Source organism: Pelobates fuscus, chromosome 3, assembly GCF_036172605.1.
Source record: "Pelobates fuscus isolate aPelFus1 chromosome 3, aPelFus1.pri, whole genome shotgun sequence".
NCBI classification, from domain to species: domain Eukaryota; kingdom Metazoa; phylum Chordata; class Amphibia; order Anura; family Pelobatidae; genus Pelobates; species Pelobates fuscus.
The window spans coordinates 422,674,357-422,693,006 of NC_086319.1; the positions used below are offsets into that span (position 1 = coordinate 422,674,357).

Consider the following 18,650-nt stretch of genomic DNA (forward strand, 5'->3'; position numbering starts at 1 on the left):
TTTTTATTTTGTCCACGCAGCAAGCGATACACCAAACTGCAGTTTTATCATTTCTTCTTTTATGCAAGCTATGCACCCCATATTAGAAATAAATGTTATACTGATATTTTTCACAAAAGAAAATTGCTTTTGTCGTGAAGGGGTTAAAGACCAATGATGGGGGCCGTACGGCTAAAGTCTACTGTAGAATATTAATATTTGATATATTTTATAAATGTGTCATTGACAGGGTTAATTAATAAATTGATCATTTCCAGTGAATTTCAAATTAAATGTTAAAACGCCTGAAATGGAATATATCTTTAAGTCAACTATGCTTTCACCAAAAATTCTCACTTTGATAAATAAGTCTGCGAATATACATTCCTATTTGATTATGTATGATTATTGGTTTAGTAAAATGCATCTACCTAACGTTTTAGCAGAAAGTTAGTATGAGATCAATACAGCCAGATAACCATCTCATCCTTACAGGTAGGCTGCGAACACCATGTTTATATTGGCGAGAGAATAAGTCAGCGGGACCCTCATTACTGTCTTGGGAGAGGGGAAGACTTGCTATGCTGTATACTGCAGTATAATGATTTAGAACGCCTCTGAATAAATCGTATAAGAGATACCGAAGAACAATGCAGTGTTTATATAACTGCTACCGTATTCTGAAAGAACACCTGGAATGCATCACAAATATTTTCAGACAGAATAGTGAGCCCAGAACGGCTCAGACAAACGTGAGTGTGATACTAGTTGTGTATCTGCTGCTGCTGTACGATAGTACATCACCATCATCTTTTGTTTCTTTTCTACACACTAATCAATACGGTCACTGACACCCAAATCTAATGGGGAATTGGCCAATCATGCTGAGCAGTAGGTAGCTCAGTGAGAAGTGAGTGAGATGTTTATGTTTGTATTATGTATTTATTTCCTAGATTTCATTTACATATCTGAATACCAAGGCTTGTTTCATATTTATCCCCCCATCCACCCCTCCATTAGTTTACTGCATACCTAACAAGATAAAATTAGCCCAGCTCTATTAGTTGCTGTTTTCCCTTCCAACGGTTTTATTGCTTCATTAACTCTGGACCTCCACTCACAACAAACCTCGTGTCCACCCATTATCCAAACCACAGACAGAGCTCCTGAAACCTACAGCACTGGTCTGTTTCTGGCAGCCAAACTCAGTTACGTTATTGCAATCTACACTCTTTTTATCGTGTTCTGAGGAGTGTGTCAGCACTATGTATACATAGAGGGTAACAATAAAAGATTGTCTTTCCCCAGCCCACCTGGGGTCAAACAAACCTCAGCACTCAGGAAGAATCCCATCCAGTCCAAGCACTTTTAGTTTATAAGTGAAGATTTTAACCCATTTAGGTCGAGAAATAGGCAGGCTCTGGTACCATACTGGGGATCGTCTCTCAATTACCAGAGGTATGTGTATCTATTATAATACAGACTCTAATGTTAGCCTTGCGAGCATCATGTTGCTGACTGGGTAACACAGGTGTGGAAGTTTGAAGAGGTGGCTGCTTGTGATTTGTGGTGGAGCTGCTATAAGGCAAGCTAATGAAGCCCACTGAGAGGGATGAATTCATTCTTATATACAGAGGTATCCCAATGTCCAGCATGAGGGTCTGTTACTTTCTGTAAAAGGCAATCTGAGCGTTATGTTATGGAGAAATAACAAAATAGCTTTGTGCTTGCATGGCTGGGACAGAAATGGATGGAGGGGGCAGTGGGAGAAATATCTCGAAGACCGCATTTTACAGAAATGATTAAAGTTCTTACTTTCCTGCAGCAACTATTTCACATTCACAACGATAAACATGCTCTGGGGACCAAACACATGGGATTATTTGACAGTGTAGAAATTAGAGTAAAATATCTAACTTACCCAGTCTTTGCGAAATTGGTCCAGTAGGTCATTACCACAGCACTTAGCATGACATCATTTTTGGAGAAGTTGCAGGGAAAGAGGTCAGTAGCTCCTACCATAGGTACTCCAAAGACATAGGGAACTTCATCTCCATGTGCTGCCTCTCCCCACTCAGGCCTTCCTTCCGCCTGGCAGCGGTGGTAGAAGGCATAAAAATAAACAGGGGACTCATATTCTGCATGGAAGCGAGCTGTGGCCACTGCAGGTGCCACCCACTGGTGGTCGGTAAAGAGTGCTAGAAGAGTCTTCCTTCTCATATCCCCATTGTCACGGTCTGCCCAGTCCGTGTACATAAACTTAATTGTTTCACGAAGGACATCCTTTCCTTCTGGATAGCCATAGAGGTTGTCCACAAAGTTGGACACTGTGAAATCAAAATAGCTGGCAGAAATACCATCCTCACTCTCAAATGTGTCCTCAACAAATTTAAGGCCCTCCCCTTGGTTGACTCCCATCAGGATGTCATAGTTCAGGAACTCCCCTTGTTCCATTAAAATCTCTGGATCGTCTGGCACCACATCACCATCTACTACGGGGCCAAAGGCAATGTGGTAGCGAGCTGGTTGGATGTCCTGGTCCACCAATTCTCTGTAGGGCTTCCTACGTAAGCAGCTCACCATTTCAGAATTCTCTGGATAGTCACAATTGACTTTAGATGCCAACATTCGGGTGTATTTTAGAGGTTCGTAGTTAACGGACCAGCTAGAGATAGCAGTCCCACTCTGGGCAATAGCTTTCTGGAAGAGTCCTGGTGGAATGGTAGAGAAAGATAAGATCATTTATATCCTAAGATAACAAATGGGGGAAAAGACTTAGCAGTTATTACATACATACGGACGTACTGAAAGGGTCAATTTACAATGCAGTCGTACTTTGTTACATATAAATGATAGTGGCCTCAGTTTAGTCATTTTGGATAAACTGGATAAGCTTTTGAAATTATTTATATTTGTTTTGATATATTGATATATTTTTATATATTGTGTATTTTTTTAATATTTAATATTTCGAAGAAATTTTCTTTAAAAAAAAAAAAAAGCTTATCCAAACATGCTTAATCAAGCACAATAGAGGCACTTATGCAAACAGGACATCACGAGGGAAGTACCCCAACTTACAAGAAGGGCAAATCCCCCAAACAGAAGTTCTAGACAGACTAATTACCGGGCCTTAGAGTGGCCGGACATAACGTAAATACAAAAAAAAGACAGAGTCAGGAATAGCCAAGGTCAGGGAAAAAGAAATACAGACAAAATTTAATGACAAGCCGGGTCAGGATAGTCAAATACAAGCCAAGGTCAATATGAAGATATGACAAAAGAGACTTACTATATGCACTAACGTGTATCTGGGCAGAAACCACGATAGGGCAATGATCAAGGGCCTTAATTAACGTTATATATAGACTAACACACTTTCTGAATGGTCCACGTCATCTCTGTGACTCCAGATAGACAGAATATGGGGCCACCTAGATTACGTAGTCACTTTAAGGGCGGGCACTATTTGAATACAAAAACATGCATGGGCAGCGTCTATACTAGTTACAGGGAAAAACAGAAGAGTTCGGCTCGCAAACCAGTTCAGGCCGCACGGCCACATGGAGTGTTTGGGCTGCGCAGCTGGAGGACAGGAGCAGTGCGACCACGTGGCACATTCTGCTCACAAGTGCCGAGGAAGGGAGCGGCACGGGCGCCTGGTGTAGGTAACTCTGTGACAAAGGAATCTTTTGTAATAAATGTAACAGATGCGTCTGGTACAAGATCACTAAAGGAGGATCCTGTGGTGTTGCAGAATATTCTATAGCATCCATTTTGTAATCTCTCACATGCTCATCAACCTATTGTTCCTGTAACATTTAGTAATTGTCTCATTTATTATTAATTTCCCCCTTCATAATATTGTATAGCGCTGCAGAATAAGTTGGCGCTATACACACAGTCCTGGAGGTACAACAGAATTTTATTGGCCACACAAGGCTTTTATGCATAACCTCGTGCAAGGGCTTTACCACACAAACATGCAAGGACCCATCCCAAGATCCTCCCCCCTCCTTGGGGTCCCAGCGCGGGAAGAGAGTCTGCCCCCTTTGTCCCCAAAGCCCACCACTAAACCCACAGGGTTTCCCACACCAACCGTCTTCTTCCCAAGAAATTGGACCGTTTCTCTGTCTCCCAGGCACAGAAAAGCCCGCCCGAGGGAAAAAAGCTGGTCTTTTGGTCTGAGAGCCCGCCAAACTCGCCAGTGCCCCAAAAGTTCCCACACCAATCTTAGGGACCCTCGCTTTGGTTCCTCGATCGACTAGTCTCCGTTCGCGAGGTACTGGTGTGAAACCCAGACAAGGGAAGCGTCTCCTTTCGGGGAATGAATGCTCCCCCTGGCCGGCGTTCGTCTATGCGAACGGCGGCCACCCATGGAAGCACTCATTAATTACTTCCCTTGCGGTTTCACACCTATGTTGCGAGTGCGAGCATTCTGATTAATTGGTTCGAACATTCTAATGGGGCACCGGGGGGGTCCTCGTTCGGGAGACGAACGAGTCGGGAAACAATCCACGAATGCTCCCCCTGGTGGCCTTCATCTATACAAACGGTAGCCACCCATGGAAGCACTCATTAATTGTTTCCCTTGCGGTTTTGACACTTACGTTGCAAGGTGTGAACATTCTAACCTAACATTCTAAATGAGGGATTGGGGTGGTTCCCGTTCGGGAGGTGAATGAATTCCCTTTGCGGAAATCCTCCCGAACAGGGAGCGGGCACAATAAGTGAACATACAGGGGAAATACATGTAAAAAAGAGAGAAAACCCACGAACAGGCAGCGGTTCCACCACAGTAGTTTTACTTTAATATCTGTTGCAGGACATCATTTGGTCAAGAGTAGAAAGGCATAAGTATACTTGAACTGTTTACCGATTGGTGCAGATTGCTACTTACCTTCAGAGTGGTGGGAGAGAATGAGAAGGCTGACACACGAAGCTCCGGCCCCTGATCCAAAGATGGTAATCCTCTCAGGATCACCACCAAAATGTGCAGCGTTCTCCTCCAACCATCGCAATGCCTGGATCTGGTCAAGGAGCCCATAGTTTCCTTTAGCTGCTGGGTCACCGGTGCTCATGAACCCTGAAACGAGAAAGCCCTTCACTGTGATTAATATTCACATCCTTTATAGAGTAACTGGCCACAAATCTGTAAGAAGAACAAGCCAATGTTTCATCCCTTAGTTCAGTTTCCTCTGTAATGTTAATTGAGACGGTCAGAAGACCCACCAACGCTCAGTACACGCACTGCACCCAATTACTCACACCGGAAGCCTGCATACCACATCCTAGCCCAGACGCCATTTTCCCTGGAACATACCCAGTACTCCCAAGCGGTAATTCATAGTGACCACAATGACGTTTCCATACGCAGCCAGGACACTGCCGTCGAACATATTGCCTGTTCCCTCCATGTAGGATCCGCCATGGATAAAAAGCATCACGGGCTTCTTCCCGCTGTCACGGATATCTGGGGGGGTGAGAGGAGAACACACTTAGGGAGCTCTGACCATTCAGTAACCATAGCATGACTGGGTAGCAGGGGACCTGCAGAGCATCTCTCCCTTAATTCCCCCCACAGCAGAGTATCTCTCTTTCTTCCTGGTCTGGCACAGCGCTGCAGAACACCCCCCATACTTCAGGGCAAATTATTTTCACTGCAGCAGAACATTTCATACATCAAGACCATTTTAATTATCACTACTGCAGATCATCTCTCCTTTGCTCCTCAACATTGCAGAACCTCTCTTAATTAAATCCTCCACTGCTCTTCGATTTTAACTCCCACTGCAGAGTATCTCTCCTTATCCTCTATCATTGAATAGAACTACAGAGTATCTCTCCTTATCCTCTATCCTTGAAAAGAACTGCAGAGTATCTCTCCTTATCCTCTATCCTTCAATAGAACTACAGAGTATCTCTCCTTATCCTCTATCCTTGAAAAGAACTACAGAGTATCTCTCCTTATCCTCTATCCTTGAAAAGAACTACAGAGTATCTCTCCTTATCCTCTATCCTTCAATAGAACTACAGAGTATCTCTCCTTATCCTCTATCCTTGAATAGAACTGCAGAGTATCTCTCCTTATCCTCGAATAGAACTGCAGAGTATCTCTCCTTATCCTCGAATAGAACTGCAGAGTATCTCTCCTTATCCTCTATCCTTGAATAGAACTGCAGAGTATCTCTCCTTATCCTCTATCCTTGAATAGAACTGCAGAGTATCTCTCCTTATCCTCTATCCTTGAATAGAACTGCAGAGTATCTCTCCTTATCCTCGAATAGAACTGCAGAGTATCTCTCCTTATCCTTGAATTGTACTGCAGAGCATCTCTTCGTATTCTCTAACCTCAGACGCCACAACAGAGCATGTCCCCTTATATTTTATGCTGACAAAGTACTGCAATAATCTCTCTTTATTCTCTAATCTGATATACTATTGCAGATCATCTCCATGCATGTGCTATACTAGCAGAATACTGCAGAGCATCTCTTCCTGTGCTCTTTCCTGGCCAAGTAATGCAGAGTATATCTCCCAATATCCCAGCAGTGTACTGCAGAACATTTCCCCCTTAACTCTTCTTCTGCCAAAAGTCTACAAACATCTCTCATTTTTCCATGGTAACAGAGCTTAATTAATCAGGCTCAAATTTGAGAGCATTAATTAGTCAGAAAGTCATAATGAGAAGGGGGTGGGGGGAGCAGATGCCCTTCTCACAGATCTGGGGCACTTGCCCTTCCCCTATCAAATGTTCCTTTTGCTCCCTCTGTCAATTCGTTTTACATACAGCTTATCTCCCCAGTATCTACTCAAACAAATTGGCTACATCTGCCCTTCAAACCTCACCTTCTACCCTTCAAACCTCACCTTCCACCCCCATACAATATCTGCCCTTTAAACCTCACCTTCTACCCCCACACAATACCTTCTACCCTCACACAATACCTTCTACCCTTCAAACCTCACCTTCTACCCTCACACAATACCTTCTACCCTCACACAATACCTTCTACCCTTCAAACCTCACCTTCTACCCTCACACAATACCTTCTACCCTCACACAATACCTTCTACCCTCACACAATACCTTCTACCCTCACACAATACCTTCTACCCTCACACAATACCTTCTACCCTTCAAACCTCACCTTCTACCCTCACACAATACCTTCTACCCTTCAAACCTTCTACCCTTCAAACCTTCTACCCTCACACAATACCTTCTACCCTTCAAACCTCACCTTCCACCCCCATACAATATCTGCCCCTTAAACATCACCTTCTACCCCCACACAATATATGCCCCTCAAACCTCACCCTTCTGCCCTACCAGTCTCCCTTCTACCCCTACACAACATCTGCCGAAACAACCCGATCTTCCTCTGCAATATCTGCAGTACCAACCTCACCATTTACACCCAGCTATAACCCTTATCCCCCATACCGCCATTTACACCCAGCTATAACCCTTATCCCCATACCGCCATTTACACCCAGCTATAACCCTTATCCCCCATACCGCCATTTACACCTAGCTATAACCCTTATCTCCATACCGCCATTTACACCCAGCTATAACCCTTATCCTCCATACCGCCATTTACACCCAGCTATAACCCTTATCCTCCATACCGCCATTTACACCCAGCTATAACCCTTATCCTCCATACCGCCATTTACACCCAGCTATAACCCTTATCCTCCATACCGCCATTTACACCCAGCTATAACCCTTATCCTCCATACCGCCATTTACACCCAGCTATAACCCTTATCCTCCATACTGCTATTTACACCCAGCTATAACCCTTATCTCCATACCGCCATTTACACCCAGCTATAACCCTTATCTCCATACCGCCATTTACACCCAGCTATAACCCTTATCTCCATACCGCCATTTACACCCAGCTATAACCCTTATCCTTCATACCGCCATTTACACCCAGCTATGACCCTTATCCTCCATAACGCCATTTACACCCAGCTATAACCCTTATCCTCCATACCGCCATTTACACCCAGCTATAACCCTTATCTCCATACCGCCATTTACACCCAGCCATAACCCTTATCCTCCATACCGCCATTTACACCCAGCTATAACCCTTATCCCCCATACCGCCATTTACACCTAGCTATAACCCTTATCTCCATACCGCCATTTACACCCAGCTATAACCCTTATCCTCCATACCGCCATTTACACCCAGCTATAACCCTTATCCTCCATACCGCCATTTACACCCAGCTATAACCCTTATCCTCCATACCGCCATTTACACCCAGCTATAACCCTTATCCTCCATACCGCCATTTACACCCAGCTATAACCCTTATCCTCCATACTGCTATTTACACCCAGCTATAACCCTTATCTCCATACCGCCATTTACACCCAGCTATAACCCTTATCCTCCATACCGCCATTTACACCCAGCTATAACCCTTATCCTCCATACCGCCATTTACACCCAGCTATAACCCTTATCCTCCATACTGCTATTTACACCCAGCTATAACCCTTATCTCCATACCGCCATTTACACCCAGCTATAACCCTTATCTCCATACCGCCATTTACACCCAGCTATAACCCTTATCTCCATACCGCCATTTACACCCAGCTATAACCCTTATCCCCAATACCGCCATTTACACCCAGCTATAACCCTTATCCTCCATAACGCCATTTACACCCAGCTATAACCCTTATCCCCCATACTGCCATTTACACCCAGCTATAACCCTTATCCCCATTACCGCCATTTACACCCAGCTATAACCCTTATCCTCCATACCGCCATTTACACCCAGGTATAACCCTTATCCTCGATCCGCCATTTACACCCAGCTATAACCCTTATCTCCATACCGCCATTTACACCCAGCTATAACCCTTATCTCCATACCGCCATTTACACCCAGCTATAACCCTTATCCTCCATACCGCCATTTACACCCAGCTATAACCCTTTTCCTCCATACCGCCATTTACACCCAGCTATAACCCTGATCTCCATACCGCCATTTACACCCAGCTATAACCCTTATCCTCCATACTGCCATTTACACCCAGCTATAACCCTGATCTCCATACCGCCATTTACACCCAGCTATAACCCTTATCCTCCATACCGCCATTTACACCCAGCTATAACCCTTATCCTCCATACCGCCATTTACACCCAGCTATAACCCTTATCCTCCATACCGCCATATACACCCAACTATAACCCTTATCCTCCATACTGCCATTTACACCCAGCTATAACCCTTATCCTCCATACCGCCATTTACACCAAACTATAACCCTTATCCCCCATACCGCCATTTACACCCAACTATAACCCGTATCCTCCATACCACCATTTACACCCAGCTATAACCCTTATCCTCCATACCGCCATTTACACCCAGCTATAACCCTTATCCTCCATACTGCCATTTACACCCAGCTATAATCCTTATAATCCATACCGCCATTTACACCCAGTTATAACCCTTATCCTTCATACCGCCATTTACACCCAGCTATAACCCTTATCTCCATATCGCCATTTACACCCAGCTATAACCCTTATCCCCCATAACGCCATTTACACCCAGCTATAACCCTTATCTCCATACCGCCATTTACACCCAGCTATAACCCTTATCTCCATACCGCCATTTACACCCAGCTATAACCCTTATCCTTCATACCGCCATTTACACCCAGCTATAACCCTTATCCTCCATACCGCCATTTACACCCAGCTATAACCCTTATCCCCAATACCGCCATTTACACCCAGCTATAACCCTTATCCCCATACCGCCATTTACACCCAGCTATAACCCTTATCCTCCATACTGCCATTTACACCCAGCTATAAACCTTATCCTCCATACTGCCATTTACACCCAGCTATAACCCTTATCCTCCATACCGCCATTTACACCCAGCTATAACCCTTATCCCCATACCGCCATTTACACCCAGCTATAACCCTTATCCCCATACCGCCATTTACACCCAGCTATAACCCTTATCCTCGATACCGCCATTTACACCCAGCTATAACCCTTATCCCCAATACCGCAATTTACACCCAGCTATAACCCTTATCCCCATACCGCCATTTACACCCAGCTATAACCCTGATCTCCATACCGCCATTTACAACCAGCTATAACCCTTATCCTCCATACTGCCATTTACACCCAGCTATAACCCTTATCTCCATACCACCATTTACACCCAGCTATAACCCTTATCCTCCATACCGCCATTTACACCCAGCTATAACCCTTATCCCCCATACCGCCATTAACACCCAGCTATAACCCTTATCCCCCATACCGCCATTTACACCCAGCTATAACCCTGATCTCCATACCGCCATTTACACCCAGCTATAACCCTTATCCTCCATACTGCCATTTACACCCAGCTATAACCCTTATCCTCCATACCGCCATTTACACCCAGCTATAACCCTGATCTCCATACCGCCATTTACACCCAGATATAACCCTTATCCTCCATACTGCCATTTACACCCAGCTATAACCCTTATCCTCCATACCACCATTTACACCCACCTATAACCCTTATCCCCATACCGCCATTTACACCCACCTATAACCCTTATCCTCCATACCGCCATTTACACCCAGCTATAACCCTTATCCTCCATACTGCCATTTACACCCAGCTATAACCCTTATCCTCATACCGCCATTTACACCCAGCTATAACCCTTATCCTCCATACCACCATTTACACCCAGATATAACCCTTATCCTCATACCGCCATTTACACCCAGCTATAACCCTTATCCTCCATACCACCATTTACACCCAGATATAACCCTTATCCCCATACCGCCATTTACACCCAGCTATAACCCTTATCCTCCATACCACCATTTACACCCAGATATAACCCTTATCCTCATACCGCCATTTACACCCAGCTATAACCCTTATGCTCATACCGCCATTTACACCCAGCTATAACCCTTATCCTCCATACCACCATGTACACCCAGATATAACCCTTATCCTCATACCGCCATTTACACCCAGCTATAACCCTTATCCCCATACCGCCATTTACACCCAGCTATAACCCTTATCCTCCATACCGCCATTTACACCCAGCTATAACCCTTATCCTCCATACCGCCATTTACACCCAGCTATAACCCTTATCCTCCATACCGCCATTTACACCCACCTATAACCCTTATCCTCATACCGCCATTTACACCCAGCTATAACCCTTATCCCCATACCGCCATTTACACCCAGCTATAACCCTTATCCTCCATACCGCCATTTACACCCAGCTATAACCCTTATCCTCCATACCGCCATTTACACCCACCTATAACCCTTATCCCCCATACTGCCATTTACACCCAGCTATAACCCTTATCCTCCATACCGCCATTTACACCCATCTATAACCCTTATCCTCCATACTGCCATTTACACCCAGCTATAACCCTTATCCCCATACCGCCATTTACACCCAGCTATAACCCTTATCCCCCATACCGCCATTTACACCCAGCTATAACCCTTATCCCCATACCGCCATTTACACCCAGCTATAGCCCTTATCCTCCATACCGCCATTTACACCCAGCTATAACCCTTATCCTCCATACCGCCATTTACACCCAGCTATAACCCTTATCCTCCATACCGCCATTTACACCCAGCTATAACCCTGATCTCCATACCGCCATTTACACCCAGCTATAACCCTTATCCTCCATACTGCCATTTACACCCAGCTATAACCCTTATCCTCCATACCGCCATTTACACCCAGCTATAACCCTTATCCCCATACTGCCATTTAAACCCAGCTATAACCCTTATCCCCATACCACCATTTACACCCAGCTATAACCCTTATCCTCCATACCGCCATTTACACCCAGCTATAACCCTTATCCTCCATACTGCCATTTACACCCACCTATAACCCTTATCCCCATACCGCCATTTACACCCACCTATAACCCTTATCCTCCATACCGCCATTTACACCCAGCTATAACCCTTATCTCCATACCGCCATTTACACCCAGCTATAACCCTTATCCTCCATACCACCATTTACACCCAGATATAACCCTTATCCTCATACCGCCATTTACACCCAGATATAACCCTTATCCTCATACCGCCATTTACTCCCAGCTATAACCCTTATCCCCATACCGCCATTTACACCCAGCTATAACCCTTATCCTCCATACCGCCATTTATGCCCAGCTATAACCCTTATCCTCCATACCACCATTTACACCCAGATATAACCCTTATCCTCATACCGCCATTTACACCCAGCTATAACCCTTATCCTCATACCGCCATTTACACCCACCTATAACCCTTATCCTCCATACCAATATTTACACCCAGCTATAACCCTTATCCTCCATACCGCCATTTACACCCAGCTATAACCCTTATCCTCCATACCGCCATTTACACCCAGCTATAACCCTTATCCTCCATACTGCCATTTACACCCAGCTATAACCCTTATCCCCCATACCGCCATTTACACCCAGCTATAACCCTTATCCCCATACCGCCATTTACACCCAGCTATAACCCTTATCCTCCATACCGCCATTTACACCCAGCTATAACCCTTATCCCCATACCGCCATTTACACCCAGCTATAACCCTTATCTCCATACCGCCATTTACACCCAGCTATAATCCTTATCCTCCATACCGCCATTTACACTCAGCTATAACCCTTATCCCCCATACCACCATTTACACTCAGCTATAACCCTTATCCTCATACCGCCATTTACTCCCAGCTATAACCCTTATCCCCATACCGCCATTTACACCCAGCTATAACCCTTATCCTCCATACCGCCATTTATGCCCAGCTATAACCCTTATCCTCCATACCACCATTTACACCCAGCTATAACCCTTATCCTCATACCGCCATTTACACCCAGCTATAACCCTTATCCTCATACCGCCATTTACACCCACCTATAACCCTTATCCTCCATACCAATATTTACACCCAGCTATAACCCTTATCCTCCATACCGCCATTTACACCCAGCTATAACCCTTATCCTCCATACCGCCATTTACACCCAGCTATAACCCTTATCCTCCATACTGCCATTTACACCCAGCTATAACCCTTATCCTCCATACCAATATTTACACCCAGATATAACCCTTATCCTCATACCGCCATTTACACCCAGCTATAACCCTTATCCTCCATACCACCATTTACACCCAGATATAACCCTTATCCCCATACCGCCATTTACACCCAGCTATAACCCTTATCCTCCATACCACCATTTACACCCAGATATAACCCTTATCATCATACCGCCATTTACACCCAGCTATAACCCTTATGCTCATACCGCCATTTACACCCAGCTATAACCCTTATCCTCCATACCACCATGTACACCCAGATATAACCCTTATCCTCATACCGCCATTTACACCCAGCTATAACCCTTATCCCCATACCGCCATTTACACCCAGCTATAACCCTTATCCTCCATACCGCCATTTACACCCAGCTATAACCCTTATCCTCCATACCGCCATTTACACCCAGCTATAACCCTTATCCTCCATACCGCCATTTACACCCACCTATAACCCTTATCCTCATACCGCCATTTACACCCAGCTATAACCCTTATCCCCATACCGCCATTTACACCCAGCTATAACCCTTATCCTCCATACCGCCATTTACACCCAGCTATAACCCTTATCCTCCATACCGCCATTTACACCCACCTATAACCCTTATCCCCCATACTGCCATTTACACCCAGCTATAACCCTTATCCTCCATACCGCCATTTACACCCATCTATAACCCTTATCCTCCATACTGCCATTTACACCCAGCTATAACCCTTATCCCCATACCGCCATTTACACCCAGCTATAACCCTTATCCCCCATACCGCCATTTACACCCAGCTATAACCCTTATCCCCATACCGCCATTTACACCCAGCTATAACCCTTATCCTCCATACCGCCATTTACACCCAGCTATAACCCTTATCCTCCATACCGCCATTTACACCCAGCTATAACCCTTATCCTCCATACCGCCATTTACACCCAGCTATAACCCTGATCTCCATACCGCCATTTACACCCAGCTATAACCCTTATCCTCCATACTGCCATTTACACCCAGCTATAACCCTTATCCTCCATACCGCCATTTACACCCAGCTATAACCCTTATCCCCATACTGCCATTTAAACCCAGCTATAACCCTTATCCCCATACCACCATTTACACCCAGCTATAACCCTTATCCTCCATACCGCCATTTACACCCAGCTATAACCCTTATCCTCCATACTGCCATTTACACCCACCTATAACCCTTATCCCCATACCGCCATTTACACCCACCTATAACCCTTATCCTCCATACCGCCATTTACACCCAGCTATAACCCTTATCTCCATACCGCCATTTACACCCAGCTATAACCCTTATCCTCCATACCACCATTTACACCCAGATATAACCCTTATCCTCATACCGCCATTTACACCCAGATATAACCCTTATCCTCATACCGCCATTTACTCCCAGCTATAACCCTTATCCCCATACCACCATTTACACCCAGCTATAACCCTTATCCTCCATACCGCCATTTATGCCCAGCTATAACCCTTATCCTCCATACCACCATTTACACCCAGATATAACCCTTATCCTCATACCGCCATTTACACCCAGCTATAACCCTTATCCTCATACCGCCATTTACACCCACCTATAACCCTTATCCTCCATACCAATATTTACACCCAGCTATAACCCTTATCCTCCATACCGCCATTTACACCCAGCTATAACCCTTATCCTCCATACCGCCATTTACACCCAGCTATAACCCTTATCCTCCATACTGCCATTTACACCCAGCTATAACCCTTATCCCCCATACCGCCATTTACACCCAGCTATAACCCTTATCCCCATACCGCCATTTACACCCAGCTATAACCCTTATCCTCCATACCGCCATTTACACCCAGCTATAACCCTTATCCCCATACCGCCATTTACACCCAGCTATAACCCTTATCTCCATACCGCCATTTACACCCAGCTATAATCCTTATCCTCCATACCGCCATTTACACTCAGCTATAACCCTTATCCCCCATACTGCCATTTACACTCAGCTATAACCCTTATCCTCATACCGCCATTTACTCCCAGCTATAACCCTTATCCCCATACCGCCATTTACACCCAGCTATAACCCTTATCCTCCATACCGCCATTTATGCCCAGCTATAACCCTTATCCTCCATACCACCATTTACACCCAGCTATAACCCTTATCCTCATACCGCCATTTACACCCAGCTATAACCCTTATCCTCATACCGCCATTTACACCCACCTATAACCCTTATCCTCCATACCAATATTTACACCCAGCTATAACCCTTATCCTCCATACCGCCATTTACACCCAGCTATAACCCTTATCCTCCATACCGCCATTTACACCCAGCTATAACCCTTATCCTCCATACTGCCATTTACACCCAGCTATAACCCTTATCCTCCATACCGCCATTTACACCCAGCTATAACCCTTATCCTCCATACTGCCATTTACACCCAGCTATAACCCTTATCCCCCATACCGCCATTTACACCCAGCTATAACCCTTATCCCCCATACTGCCATTTACACCCAGCTATAACCCTCATCCTCCATACCGCCTTTTACACCCAGCTATAACCCTTATCCTCCATACCGCCATTTACACCCAGCTATAACCCTTATCCTCCATACCGCCATTTACACCCAGCTATAACCCTTATCCTCCATACCGCCATTTACACCCAGCTATAACCCTTATCTCCATACCGCCATTTACACCCAGCTATAACCCTTATCCTCCATACCGCCATTTACACCCAGCTATAACCCTTATCCCCCATACTGCCATTTACACCCAGCTATAACCCTTATCTCCATACCACCATTTACACCCAGCTATAACCCTTATCCCCCATACTGCCATTTACACCCAGCTCTAACCCTTATCCTCCATACCGCCATTTACACCCAGCTATAACCCTTATCCCCATACCACCATTTACACCCAGCTATAACCCTTATCCTCCATACCGCCATTTACACCCAGCTATAACCCTTATCCTCCATACCGCCATTTACAACCAGCTATAACCCTTATCCTCCATACCGCCATTTACACCCAGCTATAACCCTTATCCCCCATACCGCCATTTACACCCAGCTATAACCCTTATCCCCCATACTGCCATTTACACCCAACTATAACCCTTATCTCCATACCACCATTTACACCCAGCTATAACCCTTATCCCCCATACTGCCATTTACACCCAGCTCTAACCCTTATCCTCCATACCGCCATTTACACCCAGCTATAACCCTTATCCCCATACCGCCATTTACACCCAGCTATAACCCTTATCCTCCATACCGCCATTTACACCCAGCTATAACCCTTATCCTCCATACCGCCATTTACACCCAGCTATAACCCTTATCCTCCATACCGCCATTTACACCCAGCTATAACCCTTATCCCCCATACCGCCATTTACACCCAGCTATAACCCTTATCCCCCATACTGCCATTTACACCCAGCTATAACCCTTATCTCCATACCACCATTTACACCCAGCTATAACCCTTATCCCCCATACTGCCATTTACACCCAGCTCTAACCCTTATCCTCCATACCGCCATTTACACCCAGCTATAACCCTTATCCCCATACCGCCATTTACACCCAGCTATAACCCTTATCCTCCATACCGCCATTTACACCCAGCTATAACCCTTATCCTCCATTCTGCCATTTACACCCAGCTATAACCCTTATCTCCATACCGCCATTTACACCCAGCTATAACCCTTATCCTCCATACCGCCATTTACACCCAGCTATAACCCTTATCTCCATACCGCCATTTACACCCAGCTATAACCCTTATCTCCATACCGCCATTTACACCCAGCTATAACCCTTATCCTCCATACCGCCATTTACACCCAGCTATAATCCTTATCCCCACACCGCCATTTACACCCAGCTATAACCCTTATCCCCATACTGCCATTTACACCCAGCTATAACCCTTATCCTCCATACCGCCATTACACCCAGCTATAATCCTTATCCCCACACCGCCATTTACACCCAGCTATAACCCTTATCCCCATACTGCCATTTACACCCAGCTATAACCCTTATCTCCATACCGCCATTTACACCCAGCTATAACCCTTATCCTCCATACCGCCATTTACACCCACCTATAACCCTTATCTCCATACTGCCATTTACACCCAGCTATAACCCTTATCTCCATACCGCCATTTACACCCAGCTATAACCCTTATCCTCCATACTGCCATTTACACCCAGCTATAACCCTTATCTCCATACCGCCATTTACACCCAGCTATAACCCTTATCCTCCATACTGCCATTTACACCCAGCTATAACCCTTATCCCCACACCGCCATTTACACCCAGCTATAACCCTTATCCCCATACTGCCATTTACACCCAGCTATAACCCTTATCCTCCATACTGCCATTTACACCCAGCTATAACCCTTATCTCCATACCGCCATTTACACCCAGCTATAACCCTTATCCTCCATACTGCCATTTACACCCAGCTATAACCCTTATCCCCACACCGCCATTTACACCCAGCTATAACCCTTATCCTCCATACTGCCATTTACACCCAGCTATAACCCTTATCTCCATACCGCCATTTACACCCAGCTATAACCCTTATCCTCCATACCGCCATTTACACCCAGCTATAACCCTTATCCTCCATACCGCCATTTACACCCAGCTATAACCCTTATCCTCCATACCGCCATTTACACCCAGCTATAACCCTTATCTCCATACCGCCATTTACACCCAGCTATAACCCTTATCTCCATACCGCCATTTACACCCAGCTATAACCCTTATCTCCATACCGCCATTTACACCCAGCTATAACCCTTATCCTCCATACCGCCATTTACACCCAGCTATAACCCTTATCTCCATACCGCCATTTACACCCAGCTATAACCCTTATCTCCATACCGCCATTTACACCCAGCTATAACCCTTATCCTCCATACCGCCATTTACACCCAGCTATAACCCTTATCTCCATACCGCCATTTACACCCAGCTATAACCCTTATCTCCATACCGCCATTTACACCCACCTATAACCCTTATCCTCCATACCGCCATTTACACTCAGCTATAACCCTTATCCTCCATACCGCCATTTATACCCAGCTATAACCCTTATCCCCCATACTGCCATTTACACCCAGCTATAACCCTTATCCCCCATACTGCCATTTACACCCAGCTATAATCCTTATCCTCCATACCGCCATTTACACCCAGCTATAACCCTTATCCCCATACTGCCATTTACACCCAGCTATAACCCATATCTCCATCCTGCCATTTACACCCAGCTATAACCCTTATCCCCATACCGCCATTTATACCCAGCTATAACCCTTATCCCCCATACTGCCATTTACACCCAGC

The 18,650-nt window shown here is 45.3% G+C and overlaps 1 protein-coding gene across 2 annotated transcripts in view; it reads right to left on the minus strand.

Moving 5' to 3' along the window:
- NLGN2 (neuroligin 2) overlaps positions 1-18,650 on the minus strand; it is a 215,868-nt gene that overhangs the window by 40,604 nt on the left and 156,614 nt on the right. For both annotated transcript variants that reach the window (XM_063449816.1, XM_063449817.1), the window contains 3 exons: positions 5,303-5,452; positions 4,880-5,065; positions 1,901-2,690 (listed from right to left, as the gene is read on the minus strand). In XM_063449816.1, coding sequence (XP_063305886.1) covers positions 1,901-2,690; positions 4,880-5,065; positions 5,303-5,452 — 1,126 coding nt within the window. The remainder of the gene's footprint in view (positions 1-1,900; positions 2,691-4,879; positions 5,066-5,302; positions 5,453-18,650) is intronic.